The 22056-nt window shown below is 40.5% G+C and overlaps 1 protein-coding gene across 1 annotated transcript; it reads left to right on the top strand.

The window, feature by feature from the left end:
- Positions 1-11552: 11552 nt before the first annotated feature.
- Positions 11553-12860, top strand: LOC306994237 (uncharacterized protein F54H12.2-like; the record flags this gene model as incomplete). Its single annotated transcript, XM_079639847.1, has 1 exon — positions 11553-12860. The coding sequence occupies one exon, from the start codon at positions 11553-11555 to the stop codon at positions 12858-12860; it is 1308 nt and encodes a 435-aa protein (XP_079495973.1).
- Between the last annotated feature and the right edge of the window lie 9196 nt (positions 12861-22056).

Here is a 22056-nt window from a genome sequence, read left to right on the forward strand (position 1 = left end):
ATGTTTAGAGGAGATTAAGGCATGGCTTTCTTTTAATTTTCTAATTTTTAATGAAGATAAAACAGAAATTATTGTTTTTAGTCCATCTGAGCGCTCAAAATCTATAAATTTGGATTTAGGGGAAATGTCTGTGTACCTAAAACCTTGGGTTAAAAATCTAGGCTTCATCTTTGATAGCGATCTAAAGTTTGACCGCCAAATAAATTCAGTTGTAAAGACTTGTTTTTATCAGCTTCGTCTACTAGCAAAAGTTAAGCCGTTTGTTTCATTTAAAGACCTTGAGAAATTAATTCATGTTTTTATTTCATCAAGGTTAGATTATTGCAACTCATTATATTTAGGAATCAACCAGCATACATTAGCTCGCTTGCAGTAGCCTATGTACAGAATGCTACGGCACGCTTTTTGTGCGGCATAAAAAAAAGGGAGCACATTACCCCTATTTTACGCTCATTACATTGGCTACCAGTGCGGTTCAGAGTAGAATTTAAAGTACTTCTATTAGTTTATAAATCTTTAAATAGCTTAGCACCAACCTATCTCTCTGAAATGATTACCGAATATAAACCGGAAAGAGCACTCCGATCAAATAATCAGGCTCTGCTATCTACCCCAAAATCGAGGCTCAAGTGTAGGGGAGACCGAGCTTTTTCCGTCGCTGCACCAAGGCTTTGGAATACTTTACCTATTAGTCTAAGACAAGCTCCATCCCTGTTTACTTTTAAATCCAGACTTAAAACTTTTTTATTTTCAAAAGCCTTCGATTAAACTTGTTTCTGTCTGTGATTTGTGATTCTTTGCGCTTTTTAAATATTTATGGTATGATGTTGTATACTTAAGTGAAATTTATGTGTTTCAATGTTGTGACGTTATGTGGTGGATTACATGTGGAAAGCACATTGGTCAACAACTGTTGTTTTTAATCGTGCTATACAAATAAATTGTCATTGTCATTGTCATTCTCACTTAATCCCAGATTATTTATCTGCTTGAAATTTCTTGATCTGTCACAGACCTCAATTAATCTCAGATTATTTTCCCTCGTATCTGTTTGAAATTTCTTGATCTATAAATAGATCTCAATTAATCTCAGATTACGTACCACAGAAACAGTCCTCAGCCAATATGGTTCAATTTCACTCTTCCCCCAATCAACTGAATTTAATTATACCTTACCCAGAGATGCTGTTCTGAGCCACCTTGAGTTCTTTTGATTCCAGTGTCCGATTCTCCCGGCCCTGACATCGGTCGGCCTCTCTCTCTCAAGTTTACGAGGTAGAGCTGGAACTTACTCAGTCCAGGTGGCCAAACACCGTCCGATCTCAGGTCCAGGAGGCACGTCCAAGGAATCCCACTATTCTGACACCAAATTGTTGTGGCAAAAATTCATCAAACAAACATCACTGCGTAAGAGACACTCAGAGTCAAATTATAAAATAGAAGTATTTATTCTTGCAAGAATAGGAGCAGTCTAATACACAGTTGTTACCCTGTGCAGAAGAGTGACACACCCCCAGACAGACTGAACCACCTTTTTTATCCTAGCTCCTAAGGTCTTCTTCCAGTAGTTTTCCATAGATAAGGAAGCCATAACACTAGTTTAGATTCGTCACTAAGCCCCCCTGCATCAAATGGCCTTCTGACATCTAGGTCAGAGGTCCTTGTTCGTCTGTTCTCTGGAGTGCCTCTCCTTTCTGCCTTCCCAGGTACATAAACAGAATCTTCTCACACTAACAAGTGAGAAACACATGTGACATTCTTTGAATCATCCATATTTTACTAAAGATCAATGAATATCATAAAATTGCCACCACACTACCATTACCTGAAACTCCTGACAAACGCCCATTGGCCAAGAAGTCACGTGTAACAATGAACGAAAACGATGTACCGAACTCCGTTATCTTGGCGGCTATTGAAAAAATAGGCAAACTCCAAGAGGAGTCTTTGGCGAGGCTTCAATCTGTGGAGAAGTCCGTTCAAGAGAACACTGCTTCTATTCGCACCCTCTCCTCATCCATGCAATTATGTGGCAAGGAAATCGAAGACGTTACGAAAAGAGTTGTTTCTCTGGAGAACACAGTTACTAACCTCACGAAAGAGAATGAAGTCCTTCGTCAGTCTTGTCTGGAACTGGATGAATATAAACGGAGATGGAACTTGCGAATCTAATATTGTTCCTGAATCGAACAATGAGGACGTAAAGAAGATCATCCTGGATGTCTTCGGAAGTGTTTCACCGGAATCTGCCTCGTCTCTTGCTAATTCTGTGGACTTTGTACATAGACTTGGTACGAAAACATCTACGGATCGTTCTCGTCGTATTGTCCAGTTTACCTCGCGCAGCATCAGAGACAAAATTTGGAAAGATGCCAAGTCTTCCGACTACCTACGATGGAATAACTACAAGATCTTGGAGGACTTATCGTTGAATATAGAGGAACGCAACAAATTGTGGCCACTAGTGAAACGGGCAAGAGATGAAGGAAGAAGGGCAGGTTTTAGAGGTTCCTTTGCTAAACGTAGAGGGGAAAAAGATATCGAGGTAAATAGTGTGTAATCAGATTGGGATTTAAATGCAAAGGAAAAAATGATCCATAATGTAAACCACAAGCTGATTACAGCCTTTATATGCAGCTCTGTTTGCATGAATATATTTCTGTTGAGTTTTTTTTACTTTCTCTAAAAAAAAAAAAAAGTAAACCATGAAGGTTTTGTATTCTGAGTAAGCTCCTTTTCTTTTATTTCTTTACTTTTTCTAAATTCAGCTTGAAATCTGGTTGTTCGGCTTATTTTTTAGGCTACTTTGTTATTTAAAATTTCTTGTTTTTCGCTTAATTTTCGGGGGATAAGAGACATTCGAGAAAATCCGTTTTTTTGTTTTGTAAATCTTTTCACCGGGATGTATATTTCATGCAAGAAACTCATTCATGTATGGAGGACGAGAACTTCTGGCAAAATCAACGGGGTAATAAGATGTTATATGATCATCATGGGTCTCGCCGTGCAGCTGGTGTCGCGGTTTTGTTTGGTAGAAATTTCAGTGGTTTAGTCATTGATTTCTTATCTTCATCAGAAGGAAGATGGATATTGGTTGTAATTTATTTTAGTTAATGTGTATGGTTTAATAGATCTGATATGAATGCTACTCTTATGTCAGAGATTTCTTTGCTTGTTCTTGATAAACGTTGTAAATTCCTCTTTGCCTATTCGATTATTGGAGATTTGAATGAAGCCCCTAACTTTCTTGAAGACCGATATCCTCCTAGAAAATGTCAAAATGCTATTAATCTAATAATTTTTTATATCTGTCAGTCTTTAGATTTGATTGATGCACACAGATTCCTAAATCCTGATTCCACCTCATTTTCTTGGTTCAAGTCAGATTTAACTCAAAAATCTCAATGGTCTCAAACTCTCAATTTCTTTGATTTTCTTTTTTGACATCTGTTTCTTGCACTCCTTCACCACTAACTGATAATTGTGGCATTGAGTTGGTCCTGAAGCCACATAATTCAAGAACATAATCCTGGCTATTGGAAATTAAATTGTTCTCTGCTTTTAACAAATCTTACTGCACAGGAATAAAGCAGATAATTGAAAAAATCAACTCAAGGACAGATATTTCCTTTGTCTAAATGGGAACTGCTCAAATTTGAGTGTGTAAAATTCTCAATTTATTTCAGTAAAAAACTTTCCTCTGAAAAAAACAAAACAAATATGCAGCTTTACTTAAAAATATTTCAGATCTTGTAAATAGACAGATCTCAGAAGAAGATAAAAACATGCTTTATTCTTTACAGGAGGAGTTGAATTCTCTGTATCTTGAAAAGGCAAAGGGAGCTTTTGTAAGATCCAGAGCTAAATGGCTTGAATTTGGCAGAAAAAAACTCTGCCTATTTTTTTAATCTAGAAGAAAAACATGGACGGAAGAAAACAATTGATTCTCTTGTTATAGATGTTTATCTTTCCTCCTGTAAAGAACATGTATCTCAATTTGTTTTTCAATTTGATCAGAAATTATATTCTTCTGCATTTCATAGTTTTGCTGCGGACTAATTTTTGAAAAGGTGACACCAAAATTTTTTTATCCCCAAAATTTCGTAACTTAATAAATCTGTTTGTGATGTGCCACTTACAAGGAAAGAGCTGGATGATGTGGTAGCAAAATCTCCGTCAAACAAGTCCTGATGGGCTACCTTTTGAATTTTATAGGATTTTTTTTGGATTACATTAAGGATTTACTTTATGAGGCTTTAAAATAATGCATTGAACGAGGAGAATTGTCCCATACAATGAAGCAAAGTTTAATCGTTTTAATTCCAAAGCCAAAAAACATCCAGGATTTAGATAATTGGAGACCTATTTCTCTCCTAAACATAGATTACAAAATTCTGGCAGCTGTGTATGCTAGTCGTCTTAAAATTAGTTTAGAGGAAGTTATCGCAGAAACACAGTCAGGTTTTATGAAAAACTGGCATATTTCTAATACTATTCGCCTTATCTTTGATTTACTAGATTATTCTTATTTGATTAGTAATGACTCCCTTATTCTTTTCTTAGATTTCTTTAAAGCTTTCGACTCAGTTGAACAACTTTATTTTTAGAGCTTTGGATGTTTGGGTTTGGCCCTAAAAATTTGGTGTTGTTAAAACCTTATATAATGAATCAAACCGCTGTGTCTCTCTTGCCTAGGGTTGCCACCCGTCCCTTAAAGGCCATGTTGCAGGTTAACCACCACTGTCGATTAATGGGTACATAAATCACTCAAGATATGTATATAATTTTTAAAATGTTTCAAAAATGGTCTTAAATACCAGTTTTTTAAGTTTTTGGTATTAACGGTTTTTTTTACGCAATTCGGTGATGCCGTCACGTTGGGGAGAAGTGGAGGAAAGGTAGCCTGATGGCCGTCAAAGCCAGTGAAATGCATGGTCCGAGCAGAATGAGTGGAGAGTTGGTGAAGTGTCCTGGTGAGTTGCTATCATTTAGCAATGCAGCAATGAGATAACGACACATATTTTTTTTTACTGTCATTGAATAGCACCGAGTGAAAAATAAACTTTTCTTTATAGTGGCGGTGATCAGTTCAGATAACGTTAGTTCAGATAAGTAACGTTACCGGTAGCCTTTGTCATAGTACTGGTAAACTTTGTCTTTGTCATCTAAAAATAGAAGGCTTCGTGCTAGCTATATGGGCGTTTCTAAGTGTTTCTCTTCCTCCGGTGAAAAAGTTGTTGCAAACGTAGCCGCCGCGCGTCTGTCGCGGTGTTTGGCAGGTGCTCGCGCGGGCGGTGCCGTCCCGTGGAAACTGCGCTGGAAAGCTTGTGCTGTAGGGCAGTAAGTCGAGGAACTCACCCCGCGACCAGATGTGACTGAATGCTGAATGCATGCTGCCTGAATCCGTTTGTGCTGAAGATATAGCATACACACGACACATCTCAGGCAGGATCATGGTCCCCTTCAAGCCCGCACGCACGAGTAGCCTATGTTAATTGTTTGTTTACTTTTTTCACGAAGTCTTTTGAACCAACTTAAACAGTTATAGGTGACTATAGATGTGTTGTATAGACAATGATCATGTTCTATAATCTGCGCTATCTGAATACTCTCGTCTACTACTCGTCTCTTTAGTCACTCTCAGCGCTCTCCAGGCGGGCTTTGGTAAACTCTCTCCCCAAGGTGACGTCATGGAATGCATTGTGGCGGAAAGGTGAATCGTTGGCGCTGTAAGATAGTAGGGGAGAGGCGGGACAGTTGAAACACTTTTCAGATAAACGTAATTTTCTACGATAAGGTTACAGATAGATTTTTTGTGTGTGTGTGATCAACAACTCACATATGTGTTCTCTTAGTATCATGTGTTATTCGGTACAAATATAGAATGATTTAAGTAAAAATTGACTTTGATCGGTAGTTGTGCTTTGTTTCAATCGTCCCGCCTGAGCGGGACGGTTGAAACACAGGGGTGGGACGGATGAAACATAACAGTTTAAACGGCAACTATTCATCTAATGCTTGTTTTTATGAACAACACCTGACAAGTAACTTGTGTACATATTGTTACAAACATATTTTGTCATTTATTTTAATTTAAAGGCTCATTTTAACCATTTTGTTCTATCACCCATTAAACATAGACGATAGCCTATGCGCATTTTGTGTAATCTTTCTAATAGGCTATTTTGACGAAGACAGACAAATCCGTTTACAATTAATTATCTTATACTTCTTCCTTGAGTCATATCGAGTGTTTACTAATTGAATAGCCTTAACAGCGGTTTTCCTATGACCAGGTTTAACTGGCGGGAGGCGCTGTTTAATCCGTCCCGACAGCGCATCCCGACAGTTAAACCTGTTTTTCCCTTAAACTAAAAAACTTTGATATTGCACACTTAAGGGTGTGTTACAGTACTAATACACCTGCCGTATTATCATTACAATGGCACATGAAAGAATAAATACAACTTGTCAGTCAAAAAAAAGTACCGCACGAAAGAATTCACTTACTGCACTCAAAAACAGCTTTCCGGCTTTAAATCCAAAACGGCATGACGTAAAGAATAAATGTTTTCGTGGGTCTGGTAGGCATTGCGTGTTATACGTGCTGAAGAAATATGACGTACATGAGTAGTTTATATAGGGTAGCTTGTGTCAAAATATGATTTATGGCTCTGATTTATGGCTTTATGACATATGTTTATGACAGGAAATGTCCATATTTGGGTGTTTTATGACCGCCAGGTGGGTGACCTTTGACATGTGTGTTTCCGGAATGTTTATGGTTGTTTGTTTATGATAGTGATCTGCTTGTGCTACTGATAGGAATGTTTTCAGTGAATATTTGGAATACCGATGTCTGTCTGATGGTCTCTCAGCGGGGTATAAATAGTCGATCACATTTCTGCAAAACAGATAAGCGTGGTGAACCACATCGACATGGCTTGTTTAGACTTACCTAAAACCCCAGAGAGCGAAATGGATGAAGAGATGGCGGCAAGTATGATGATGGCTCCACGAAAGGGTCACGGGGATATTAGTTTGACAAAGTTCCTCCACGAAAATTCGACCAGTGAGAGAGGGGAGTTTTTGATGAGTAGTAAGCGAGTATTTGGCTACATATTTAGTAAAAAGTTTCGAACCGTCACGCTCTACACTACCGACGGCACCGACGAATTTATACCCGGGGAAGACCCCTGTCTGGTATTTCCTGATAAAGACTGGACGTTATTTTACACCCGCGTCTGGAAAGATTTGAAAGATGTTGGAAACGACCCATTGTACGTCGCCGAGTGGGATGGGGAATCTTCGAATGTTCGGTATCGTGTGGTCGGGGATCATACTAAAAAGAAAGACGATGAATGTGTTTACATATTCAGTTGCAAAGATAAGACAAAGCTTTGTCAGCGTTCAGGAACGGTTCTACAAAATGAGCATCATAATCTGTATGCTATGCAATTTTTGTTCAAATGGAGCGACATGGCTATGCTGAGTACCCTTTTTTCATCGATAAACAAAATGTTCAAGTGGTGTGACATGCATGATGGATACAATCAAATTAAAGTGCAGCTGTTCCATCCTGAGAGATGTCCGCGCAGTGGGATGTACCAGTCACCGGCCCCGCCCATTTACTACAGCCATTATAAAACTAGGTAAGTCTGATCCCTCCTCATAGTTCCTCTTTATAAGCCATGTCTCAAGACACAGTTTCAGAGTACGGTCATAGTTGCGGGGACTCTGTCAACTATGGTATTGCCGATCCTGATGATAATGCTGTTGATAATATTCTAACAGACGAATCCGAGAAGTCCGATAATAAAGCATGGCTGGATAAATTCTGCAACGGGCTTGGACATCGTAACCTGACTTTCCTGACTGATCTGTGTGGCGGAAGCGATTCTGCTGCTAAACCCGGCTTCGACGCAACAGACGGATGTTTCAGCGACATTGGATTCAAAATTGTAAAAGCCACGGTAGTGCTACTGTTGCAACATCTCATCGACGACAAACTGAAGGAGGAGTGTGAGGGCTGCGCTACGGATCATCCGAGTCAAATGCAACATATCTGTCTGTATGAACCACCAACATACTTCTTCGATACTCACTTTGACGAACTGGCATGCAAACTATTTAAACCCAATCTCCGACTCATCATAGCATTTGTCCTAAACCGACGTGGCCTAAAATCCCACCCTCAGATGATTCAAGGAACCGTCGGGTCTATTCTGCATGAATTAAAAGACGAACCATTCATTTCCACAAAGCTACAAGAAATCAGGGACAAACTTCTGGACAAAACCTGCAAGGAGTACGTCTACGACGTAGTCGACCTCTGGGAAGGTTTCTCAATTGTAAATGGAGAGTGATCAAAACCCCACCAGCATGGCTGCGGCATTTAGCCGAAAGAGTTTCATGGAATACATGTTTAAAGGACATTACAGAAGACAGTTGATTTTATTGCTGCGTAAAATCCAGCACCACAGCGAATCAGATGATGAATGTGATGATGATGATGATGATGTTGACACCAAGCGTGTAAGAAACCTCAGGAAACAGATGGATATGTTAAGAGGCCTACCTAAATCATGGTCTGATTTAGCAGACATGTGTGTCAATGGTATTGAACCCCCATGTGTACTGATAAACGATGCTCTGACTATGATGATTGAATGTTCTGATGAGTTTGCAATCCCTGACGTGCTCTGTATGTGTACGTATGTATCAGATGTATGCCGGCTATTGGATTTAAAACGAAAAGACAATGACGAGGACGACAGTGATCGAATTATCATCATGTTTGTCAATCGCATCCTAGATCGTAACATGATGGCATGCCGAAACTTCCTTTTCTGGTTAGACAATCATTGATGTTATTATTATTAGCTTTACTAACCCTAATTCCATTATATACATTTTTATTATCATTTACATAGTATGTACTAACATTATTTCATATTATTATTATTGTTACTTTTAGTATGTAGTCATTATGTATCCATTTTTACTATATGTATCATTAGTTGTGTTGTATTGTGTTGTTTTTTAATAAAAGGTTGAACCCCTTCGATCGTATGAGTTATTCTTTTACAGAGGTTGAAACGGTAACATGTCGGAGCTTATGAAAAAAACTTATTATACACCATCCAACCCTGGTTCTTTAGGTGGTAAAAAACGTTTAAAAGATGCAATCTTAAAGGATAGTGGAGTACGACTAAGTGATAAAGAGGTTTCAGATTGGCTGGCCGGGGAAGACGCCTATACATTACATAGAACAGCACCTATAAAATATAAGCGTAATATAGTTGTGGTGTATGCGATAGATGCCCAGTTCCAAGCAGATCTTGTTGACATGTCAGCCTATACCAAGGAAAATGATAATAATAAATATTTGCTGACATGCGTCGATGTATTTAGTAAGTACGCATGGGTACGGGTGCTGAAGAATAAGACTGGTATCGAGGTTACTAAGGCGTTTGTGTCTATACTCGAAGAGGGTCGTGTTCCACAGAAATTGCAGACGGATCAGGGGAAGGAGTTTTTTAACAAACATTTTCAAGATGTAATGAAAACGCACAAAATTAATCATTTCGCTACCGCTACTGATTTGAAAGCGAGCGTCGTGGAGCGTTTTAATAGAACATTAAAAAGCCGTATGTGGAGATTTTTAACGGCTACAAATTCCCGGAGATACATAGACGCTTTACAAGATATTATGCAGGGGTACAACTCCAGCTATCACAGGAGTATTAGAATGAGGCCTGTGGACGTTGACAAAGTAAATGAGGCTCAGGTGTTTCAAAACTTGTACGGCGATATAAAGAAGACTGTAAATCACAAATTTAATTTCAACGTCGGAGATGTTGTCAGGATCTCCAAAGTGAGAGGACCGTTCGCCAAAGGTTATGAACAGAACTACACAGATGAATTTTTCACCGTATCATCATGTATTCCGCGTCAACCGCCCGTCTACAGATTGTCGGATTATGACGGAGAAGCTATTGACGGGGTTTTTTATGAAAAAGAGCTACAAAAAATAATTGTAAGTAAAAACAAATCTTTTAAGGTGGAAAAGATTTTAGGTCAGAAAAAACAAGGGAAATCTACACTTGTTTTAGTTAAATGGCTAGGATGGCCCGCTAAATTCAATAGTTATATAGATAAAAAAGCACTGCTGGACTTAAAAAAACCATAAAACATATGAACTCGGACCGGATGAGATCATACAAGTGAAGGATTACCATGGACGACCACGGTTTCTATGTCACGTTGCCGTGCAATGCATCTATGTCAGTTTATCCTGAAAATCGCATATCCAGCTATACAACCAGGTTGGCAAAAGCTATTGAATTGAAAGGACAATGGGAGGTTGGACTAACCGAAATCGAATATCCTAGAAGTTGGTATAACTTTAATGATGAAGATGGTTATTTCGTCCTACACACGGCCCCAGGACCAGTGAATAACGCAACCCCTGAAGACACTGGACCTTTTAAAAAAGACTTATCAGGGTTTACGGTATCGAGGAAATTACAAATAAGCGGCGGGTACTACACAAACATTCGCGCGATCATCCGATTGATAAATCAACTTCTCGCACCCTCGGCCGCATTGAATCACGATGAATTAAAAAAAAAAGTGTTTCTGGTCGCGAGACCCAACATTTCAGTCAGCTTCCATGGGAGACTCGCAACAATTTTAGGAATGATACCGGGGGAGGCTCTCGGATGTTCGAACTATCATAACCATGGTGATTTTACTACGAGCATCAGCACGTACGCTCCTCATCAATCCGATATCAACGGCGGGTTCTACACATTGTATGTTTACACCGACATCATCCAATATCAACCAGTCGGGGATTCGTATGTACCCCTCTTGAGATGCGTACATATAACGGGTGAAAACAATGATGCCATCAGTGTTAGATATGACAATCCACATTACGCATCGATCAACAAGGAGCACATCACCAGCATTACCATAGAGTTGAAGGACGACCAAAACCGCGAAATACCGTTTTCTTACGGGAAAGTCATAGTGAAACTACACTTTAAGCCATCGCGACATTCTATTCTTTAAAATGAGTTATTATTATAACCCCCGTGAAACGAATGCTGCTGAATATGTTAACTATTACCAAAATCAGGCCGGCGGAGGGCTACCAGGATATTCGGGGGGCGGGGTTATGTATGGCGCGGGGCTCGGTGGGCTTTTCAGAGGTCTGTTTAGGATGGCCATACCTCTGTTAAAAAGAGGATTTAGCATCGCGAAACCCCACCTAAAATCTGCTGCTAAAAATATAGTATCCGACGTCGTCTCAAACGCATTGTCGAGATCGTATAGCGATAATGATAAACCTCAAGGTGGGTCTGGCCTGATGGTTATGGCCCGTAAGAGAATGTCTAAACCGCCGGGAGTAAGGAGGCGTGGTCGTCGGATAAAGAAGAAAACAAAGCGTGGACCAAAGAGACGTTCAGTCGTACGTAGACGACGTAAGAAGTCTGTGAGTCGAAAAGCATCGGTTAAGAGATCCATAAAATCCATATTCTAACATGGCGTTACTGCATCGCATGTCGGGTGAATGTATTAAGTCTGAGTTAGACTTATTTACGGTACCACTGACACAAACGGTTATTGAGAAAAACGGCTATTTAGAAGTTCCCCCTTTATCAGCTATTTCGGACTCTGGCCCTTTGGAGTTTTTCATAGCAGAGAACGGTGAAGATTATGTGGATCTAAATAATACGATGCTATATCTACAACTTAAAATCACGAGACCTAACGGCGGTGACATTGCAGACCCTTCAAGGGTTGCTCTGATAAACTACCCCGGGGCCACTATATTTTCCCAAGTTGATGTGAGCCTCGGCGATCGGCTGATATCCCAGAGTTCGAGCACATATCCGTACCGATGCATCATAGAGAGTCTGATTAACTACAGTAAAGATGCATTGGAATCACTTTTCTCCGCCGGTCTGTTCTACAAAGACACGGCGGGTCATATGGACGTGAATGACCCTGTCGGCCGTAACGCGGGACTGACGAAGCGATCGCTGTACACAAACGGGAGTAAGGTGGTGGAGTTGTTGGCACCTATTCACAGCGATATTTTCTTTCAAGAAAAATTAATGTTAAACGGCGTTGACATCAAAATACGTATGATTCGAGGTAAAGACGAATTCTGTCTGATGAGATGTGACGACGTGGCTTACAAATTAAATATTGTGTCAGCATCCTTATATGTCAAGAAAGTATCTGTATCACCACCCGTGAGACTGGGGCATGCCCAGGCATTGCTATCGACTACCGCCAAGTACCCCATAGATCGGGTATGTCTTAAAAATTTCTCCATACCAGCCGGGGCCCGTGTTTCAAATCAAGAAAATCTGTTTTTAGGAACGTTACCAAAATCTATCGTCCTGGCCATGGTCGATAACGACGCTTTCACAGGGGCCTACGATAAAAACCCATTTGCGTTCAAACATTATGATTTGGAGTTCCTAGCGGTCTACGTTGACGGACAACAATTCCCTGCCAAGCCTCTACAGCCGAATTTTGAAGCGGGGTTGGCTGTTCGCGAATTTTATCAGCTTGCAATGACGACCGGAAGACATCTTAAAAACCAGCCGCTCTCTATCGACAGGAGTGATTTCCTGAATGGGTATACGCTTTACGCCTTTAACCTCACACCTGATGAAGACTGTGGTCAGCACATATCACTCATCAAGTCCGGGAATATCAGACTCGAAGCCCGATTCAGACAACCGCTGCCGCATACTATTAACCTGCTCATTTACGCAGTCTTTGACAGTATCATTGAAGTGTCAAACCGTAGACAGGTCCTGGTCGATTACTATTGAAATGAATACGGTACAACTTGCGACTATCATGGATAAAATTACGTGCAACACTCATTTTCTCGGAGTTCTCCCAAGCGATCAGCTACCTAAAAAAACTTTATGGAACTTACCATCAATGTGTATAATTAATACACATCCTTCCTCCCTACCGGGTGAACACTGGCTTGCTATTTATTTGGATCAAGATGGTACCGCTTGTTTTTTCGACAGTTTCGGTAATCCACCCAACAGCGATCGTTTTCCAACCAGCATCAATAACTTTCTAACAACCAACGATGTCGACGTATTATATTCCGACAGACGTGTCCAGGATTTTTCATCAGATACTTGCGGGCAACACTGTGTGTTTTTTCTATATCATTTAGTCAAGGGACGTGACTATCACGATGTGTTGAAACTGTATAGTCATGACTATATTCAAAATGATAAAATGGTATCGCTCTTTGTGCAGAGATTAAGCCCGTATGGATGTAATGAAAAAATGTTTTCGTGTATTCATTGTGTACAAACGTGTAATACTGCTTTGAATCATGATTGAGTGATCAATCTACATTGTATTTATCTGAAACCAATAAAAATTCTTAAAATTCCATGATTTCAGTCTTTTATTTCAGTTCAATCAAACGTCACACATACACATCGTATCATCTTTTCAAATATTACATACATTAGGAATATATGGGGATGTTAAAATTCTAACCATTGTTTTCGATCGATAGTCGGGGATTTAAACAAGCCATCTGAGGGCGGAGATGAATATCTTCGTACTTTTTTAGCAGGCCGAATATGGGCTGGTGTCGTTGCTTCAGGTTTACTTTTTAGAGAATGAATCATTCGTCTAACATGATGATTCGGTACTGTAGAAAAAGGGATGTTTAATTCGGCAAAAGCGTGTAGAAACTCTGACCATCCCGGAGGTCTTCGATCGTCTCGAACCTTTTGTGGGGCCGTGACACTTTTTAGCAAATCAACCATGTGCGACCCCTGCACTGTGTTACCCCTGAACACAAACTCCCCAGACTCGGTCCAAGAGCTTATTCCTTTAGCTTTAGACATTTTGTCTAGTATGTATCTACTGTTTTTCACGCTTCGCGATGGCACATTCTTTAGAACTTCACCCACGACATCTTCCACAACTCCAACATCCTTGACATTACTGGCTACATTATCGTCTTTATGGCCGGGGTCAGGATAGGGTAACGCCAACGTTAACATGCTGTTCTCCCGATCACCTTGTTTAACAATCGTTAAAAACCTAGTCAGGATATTTGTGTAGCGCTTGACTTTTTCGTGTTGATCCAAATCGTTCCTGAGTAAAATATTTCTTATGGATGTATCCAGATCATTCTCTACGACCTGTTGAATATTCTCACGACCATTTCCAGATTTCAGCTTTTCCAGTTGATGTTGTGGTACTAAATACATTTTCTCGGCATGCTCCATCATCACCCCCGTCTAGCCGCTATTAAGCTTGAAATAAAGGGTACGGCGACACTGAGGAGCGGTAGAAGAAAACCCCCTCTCTGGTTGAAGATGCGTTTCTTGGCCAATATACCAAATCTTTTATTGGCGACAAATTTAATTTCGGCCTTTCTCTTTTTCAGTTTTCGGTACTGATGATGACTGATCGGAATCGTACCATAGAGGATGTTAAGCGCCACTTCACACAGCGTTAAAATGAATTCGTCGGACGCAGATTGCAAAATAAGACGCTGACGTTTAGGCGGAGCTTTATGTAGCCGTTTTAACAAAGGCAGATGCTTACAAAGTCTTACGGACATGCTGATTTATCAAGATCTTCTTTTTTTCTGGAGATAAACCACCTGACGATCGGAAAGCAACCCCGTTCTGAGTCGGTATTGCTCTGGAGTTTTTGCTTTATAGTCTATCATTAAATAACCATAAGATTGACTGGTTGCATCGTTATAACACTCCATAAAGTATTTTGCATTTCCGGGGTACATTTGGCGGCCTAACACTGCCACTTGATTGACATCACGAGGATTTTTAAACAGAATCAAGTAATTGGTGTTTAAGCTGATGGTGCGGCTGGATTTACCCTGAACAAATAAATTTTGTACGATATAAATAGCACTGAGATTGCGATGATGGACGTACTGCGTAAAGACCCGTTCAATCTCTCCGTTTCCGCTAGCTTGACGCATCATGTCGTCCACAATCAGCAGATTAACTTTGTTGACGGGTAGTAAATCATCATCATTCAGACTCTGGGGTATTCCTTCAACAAATTTAATATCATACAATTTGAGCAATTCATCATACAGAGGTTGCCAACAATCATACAGAAAAACAATGTTTTCAATTTTTTTAGAAATCAAACTCAAACCATTTTCCAACAAAAGTTTTACAAAATAAGACTTTCCAGAATTGGAGGGTCCGCTTAATACACAACTAAATGGATGCTGAAGCCTGAAATCAAAATCAGAAGCATCCCGAGGTCCCCTATGTAGCATCGGATCAGTAGCCATAAGGGAGAGTGGTGAAATCGGGCAAAAGTCTGCGTTTATTATACACCACCTTAAACCTTTTAACAACTGATTTGTTGTGCAATGTGAGCGTCTTTTTATTCCTTACAATGTTTTCAGTGTGTGCCATGATGCATTGCGTGTCATCGTTCGCCGTCACATAGCTGTCAACCAGACCAATCAGAGTGTCTAAGCGTATAGCTTGGGAATTTTTAGCATTCAATGTTATACCCTTTGCCTTCATGCATACTTTGCCTTTAGCAGTACGATAGCCGTAAGATTTAGGACCGCTAGAGCAAAACTCTGTGATATGATCCCCATCGTCTATTTCATTCGTCAACTCACCCAAATGATCCCCCAGCGGGGGGTCCCAGTCGCCCTCCCTAGACACAAAAATGACGCTATCGGTGTCGGAGTAAAGCAATCTGTCGCCAAGCTTGTCCATCAGGTCGTACAACTCCATCCGAGCATGAGCAGTAGTAAACGCCCCAACAAATACGTTAATATTGTTAGTCCTGCGAACACTCCCTTTGGGATCACGATACTGGATAAGAGCCACATCGTCTGAGACAAATGTAAAGCATGACAATGTGTCGGTTTTACCAAAAACAATTCTGGTGAATTCTTCAGGTTCGTTCACCATAATGGTTATTGGTAGATCCTCCCTCATCGAGAACCGCCCCCAAAGACTATTCAGCAACAATTTGTTAATGGCCCTCTGAGCGGGGTTGTGCTCAATCTTTTCGGGGTCTAGACGTATCCCCTCTTTTTCAAAATACTCACGAATGTATGCTTTTTTGTCAGCGTCCGTGACGACATTCGACGGGTACCCCGACGCTTGCTGTTTTAAACGTAAAAACGTTTTCACGTAGTCGCAAAACAACGTATCTGACTGTTGTGGAAAATGCCACACTTCATCTATCCGGGCTACAACATAACCCTTCTCAATGGCTTTTAAAAGCTCGATACTAACCCAGCTCCCTGAGAGGGCCCGCTCCTCGTCCGTGTGGTTACAGGTCGTTAACTGGTTTTGGTCGTGCGCACAGGTGCGACATAACGGAAACATTAGTTTTCCTCCGCACCTGTAAGGGAGAACCGGGTGTAGTAATTTACGCGGAGGATAGACGGTCGCCTTGATAAGTCCGTAATAATTTTCAATTGGCTCGAAATCTTTGAAAATGATTTGGGGGTGTTCGATCGGATAACTTTTCCTGGCCTGACAGAATGGGTATAAACTGGTAAAATCAACGTAACTTATTTTCTCACCAACTGCCGCTTTGTGATAGAGTTTATAAGCGTTAGTACGACCCCCAAACAGGGCTTCTCTTGGTTTCAGTCGCTCGGGCTTTGAATAAGTGCTCATAAATTCTATCACAGAGGGGTCGTTCTTTTTCATACTGTTCCATTCGCATTCCCAAAGAACCTCAATCTGTAAACCGTACGCATTCTGTAGAATTTCAACCTTATCATCAAACTGACGCCTGAGAACCCCGTAGGGAACACACGATAATGGATGTGTCTCATAGGAGGCATACCGACAATCATGTCCATGATGCACGCAGCCATTAAATTCTAACGCGCACCGTTTGCCCTCGTGTTCATAGTACCCATCTAAAAAGTAGCGGCCGATCGACACTTCGCCGTGGTTGACAGCATGGTGAATGTCAATGTTTCGAGTCTTTTTCACATACTCGAGCCATTCGATCGAGACGTTTGAGTATGTCTTACTCTGTTGGACATATGCGTTATTATGGGTCAGCGCCAAAGTAGCTCTGTCCAGATAATGCGCTTTGAACACACCCATACAACAGCTAGCGAGCGTTGTGAATCCAAAAGGATCAAGTTCGGTACATTTTATGAATGACTCACGGTATTTTATGCACGCTTCACGTAATAATACGACGTCATTTACCCCGTACTCGTACAACTCTTTCCTGAAGTTAAACTCTTTACCGCTAGTCGTACTGTACCACGAATCAAACTTTAATTGATCTTTATCGGTCATGTTACCACGATTGTAGTACTTTTTGTCAGGGTAGGGGCCGATATACGCAACGTTTTCTACCCGGTTGAAAAGGTGGGGAAAGTAACCTTTTTCAGTCGTGGTCAAGTTTAACGCAGCTGGCATCTTAGAAAGAGCCATCGGGATAAACGCGTAACTGTCTATATACCGTTGTGCAAAAACGTCGTCGTACATGAAGATTAATTTACACCCTTGCATTATGAGGTCGACCTTTAGCCCCGCTTTACAAAAATACTCGAGAATGAGAAAAGAGTCAAATTTTGAAGCGTAATGGGCGATGAAACAGTAGCCTTTGTATCGGGGTTGCCTGAAACGTGTGATTAGCATCGCTATGCAGTCGGTACCTTCCGCTGTAAATTTTTCGCCTTCAAAGGTGATTGCGCATACAAAGTTTGCGACGTGACGACCATTTTCGTAACGGGTTTCAAAATCGTAGAAAATATAATTTTCGTTAGGATCCTTAGGCGCTTCAGGGATTATAAAGCACTTGTGTAACCCCATATCCGGTAGATCTTCGCCGCAATGCACGCATCGTGGTGGAGCGCATTTGTGTTGATCTCTTGTGCCATACCCTATGACGTTGTATCGTCTGTTACATAGCTTGCAATATTTAACAATATCGCAAGATGGTCGCTCTTGTCCGGCTGGGTTTTTTTTATGCATTGTGTAGCAGTAGCTCGATTTACAGAAACGCAAACAATCGGGGCAATGCACTGTTCTTTTAGGAACTTTGTAACAATCCTTATCACGACATACATTACAGACGTGCGCGCAATGATGAAGCCGTTGATCGTTATAGCCGACATAGCAGAATTCACACACATAGCTGGTTCCTATGAAGGATACAAGATTGGTTATCATGTAGTAATGGTTATCATGCAAATAGAGACATATCGTTTTTGGATGAGGATCATTGTGATTTTTGTACGTTTCTAGTACACCCCCGTTCGTTCTGTAAAAAACAACGATTTTAATACCGAGTAGTTGTTCAAACGCTTCTAAGTCACCGAGGCCTATCTCACGGTCGATTGAGAAGCCGGCACTATTGTTGATGGCTGCTGCCCGTCTTTCTAGCATGTTCTCGGGTAAATGAGGGTCAAGAAAATGTGCCAGGCAAATAGATAAGCATAATTTATTTGAAATATTACCGGGACAAAATAAACTCATCTTTTTTTTTTTGACCACCTGATCGAGTGCCAAATCCGTAAGTTTACGACGACGGCCACCTCCACGCCTGTTCATAGCGACATTGGATTCGATCTCGATAGATTCATCCGACAATATCTGATCATCGCTCTGTAAGATTTTCTCAATTTGTTCGAGAAGCGTATTAACGTCATAATTATTTCCGTCCGTTAAAACGACGCTGACGGGGTATTTTAGACGGGGGGCTGTCACGGTCAAATTGATGACACTAGAATCGCCTCCAATCTCTCTAGAAAGCGATACAATTTCGCTAAGCGCGTCGTGTAAGAAAATGTTATACGCCGCCAAATCGGTAGAATTAATATCCCGCAGATTCATACGCCGACGCAATTCAATACTATTGAAATGGGGTCTCGGTAAAACATGATAACCATTTACGTCCCCGCCCTCGCGAATCAGCGTTTCAATGTCGGGTTGACTTAGCATAGATGGGGGCAGCGGGTGCAAAGTATCACTAGTCGATGCCCTATCAGTACGTGGGTTATCTGATGTTCGAATGGTGTTACTTGTCGAGGATCTATCGGTGCAAATATTATCTACGGCGCGCGATGCATTACTAGTCGACGGTCTTTCAGTATCAACATTACCTGTAGGCGGGACCGTGGGGCTAGATGTTTGGGTCTCAGTAACGACATTACCTGTAGGGAGAGCAGCATTGAAAGACGATGGGGTATCAATATTGACATTACCTGCGGAGAAAACTGAATCACTAGATGCTGATTCATGGTCATTTTTTAATGCATATCCATCTTGTACAATTTGTATATTGCATTCATTTAATATTTCATGTAACCGATCACATAGATTAATATTTGGGAATTGATCAATAGCTATTTCTAAATGCTCTAAATTACAAGTCTGTGATGATGGATCTACATTAAAAGATGGCGTTACAATTTCTGGATACGTATTTATCATTCGCTGTAACGCATCACACAAACTATGGGGGCTATCCATCTGCATTTCAAAAATTCGCTGTAACTGGTCTGAAATATTTTGGTCTGGATGACAGCACTGTGTATCGGTTGCGGAATTTTTTTTAACATCATCCATTTTAATTTTTATTTAGACCTGAAATTATGCAATATCACAAAGCCCTGAGAATTCACAGTTTTTAAAAATACATTCAATCAAACACAAATGTAAAAAATCACTACGTGACAGAAATGGTAGCACGCACACACACACACACACACACACACACACACACACACACACACACACACACACACACACACACACACAATTATAATGTTGAAAACATACCTAATAGCGTGAAATGAAATTTATACAAAATAACATACGATGCTGTGCCCTATTTTCGGTGTACGTCGCTGCTCAAAACTCCGAGAAGATTGACAATTAATCGACGTTCCCTGAGCTGATCGCTTAATATGCATAACACTTTCTCGTGATTCTCAGACCAAGATGCGTGCAATCTTTGGATAGAATTTTCGACTCTCTGGTCTAGTTCGTATAAAACACCCTGTAATTCGAGTATGTTGCTGTCCTGGACATCCATGCGTGCATTAATCGTGTTGAATCCCTCGTCTATTCTACGACATAATGATGTGTAGTATACATCTAACTGGGCACGATACTCTGTGTGTAGCGCCTCCGTTCTATTGCGAATCTCATCACCCTGAGCAATAAGTCTGTTAATGAACGCTTGTATCAGAGCATTATCAATACAGGGCTGATCATTCCGCACCGGGGTAGGTTGAACCACTTCTTCTTCTTCTTCTTCCTCTTCTTCTTCGACCACTTCTTCTTCTTCTACTTCTTCAGCATCATGCAGATTGTCAAAAGGATACGGTGATTGTCTAGCTCTCACGACATCCTCGTCGTAACTCGCGACATCCTCGTCGTAATCATCATTTGACCAAGAGACCTGATCCCATCGCTCCTGCTGTGTTTCGGACCATAATGGCAAATCCTCTGTACTGCCTAATTGATCAGCTGTGTAGAGAAAGAGAAATGACAAAGTTCAAATTAAAATCTAATGCAGAGCGTATAACAGTTTGTACAATCATCAGATTAAATAGAATAATAAAATAACGAACTCATAATCAATTAATAATCTATAGCATATAAATAACACGTTAAAATATTGATATGACAACTAGAAAGAGCAAAAGAATATAACCAATAAATAAATAAAAATAAGAATATTTAATGTAAAAATGTATAATAATAAATATAGTTTTTACCATTATCTAGTTCATGCTTAGGAGAAGTTGTTAGCACTGGATCCAACACAATTCGGCGTTTTCGGGGTGGCTCAGGAAAACTCGGGCCTAGCTGGTCGTCTGACTCCGTCGTTAGGTCAATCACATCAGCTACAGCCGAAAGCACAACGCGGTTTTGTACGTGTGCTAGTATGATTAGAATAACAAAATATACAACTCATAATCAAATGAATAAGACATAATAATAAATGTTATTTTACCAATATCAGGCTCGGGGGTACAAGGTTTTGTTAGCCTTGTTTCCAACACAATTAGTCGTTTTCGGCTTGGTTCGTGAAAACTCGGTCCTGGCTGTTCGTCTCCTCCCGTCGTTAAGTCAATCACATCAGCGCATCGTATCATTTGTTCATCAGAACATATCGATGCTGTGGAAATAGGACTAACGATTCTAGCAGGGTGACTGGTAGCAGGAAGGCGAGCTTCGGGAAATTCCTGGGTCAACCCCCGAAATCCGGGTTGTGTAATCAGTTGCAACAAATCTGTGAAAAAGTGATAGAATGTTTTGTCAAATGTCAAACAATTACAATTCTATGGCCTATTACAAGATAGTTTTGTCTTACCGTCGGTTAAGACATCTAAATCGTTCGACGTGTCTGTTTGGCCACCTGTGTAGAATGAAAAATGACAAAACTCAAATTAACCGTAATGCCAAACGTATAGCACAGTGTTAGATCACAAGCTAGTACGATTAGAATATCAAAATCCGCAACTCGTCATCAAAATTAATAAAACATAATAATAAATTAAGGTTTTACCATTGTATTGCACAGGCTTAGGTGAAATTGTTATCCTGGAATCCGCCGCCACTCTTCGGCGCTTTCGGGGCGGTACGCGAAAACTCGGTCCTGGCTGTTCGTCTGACTCCGTCGTTAGGTCAATCGCATCATTGCATCGTCGCGTCTGATCGGCATGACTTAACGAGGTCGTAGAAATACTGATAGTTGGGGGCAGGTCTTCGGGATCTTCTTGAGTCAGATCGATAGTTCCTGACAACTGTAACAAATCTGAGAAAAGACAATAATAGTAAATGTTTTATTAAATATCAAGACCCGTACATATTGGGGATATGTCATTAGCCTACAGCGCTATCTTACCGTCTGTCGCGACATCTATGACATGGGGGGTCGTGGCTGTTACTAAAATAAAATAAAAATGTAATTACAATTTTTAATTTAAATAAAATAAAATAAACATTTATTAAAAATTATACAAATAATAATATTAAATAATAA

Source organism: Phoxinus phoxinus (genome assembly GCF_949152265.1).
Source record: "Phoxinus phoxinus genome assembly, contig: scaffold_92, whole genome shotgun sequence".
Classification (NCBI taxonomy): domain Eukaryota; kingdom Metazoa; phylum Chordata; class Actinopteri; order Cypriniformes; family Leuciscidae; genus Phoxinus; species Phoxinus phoxinus.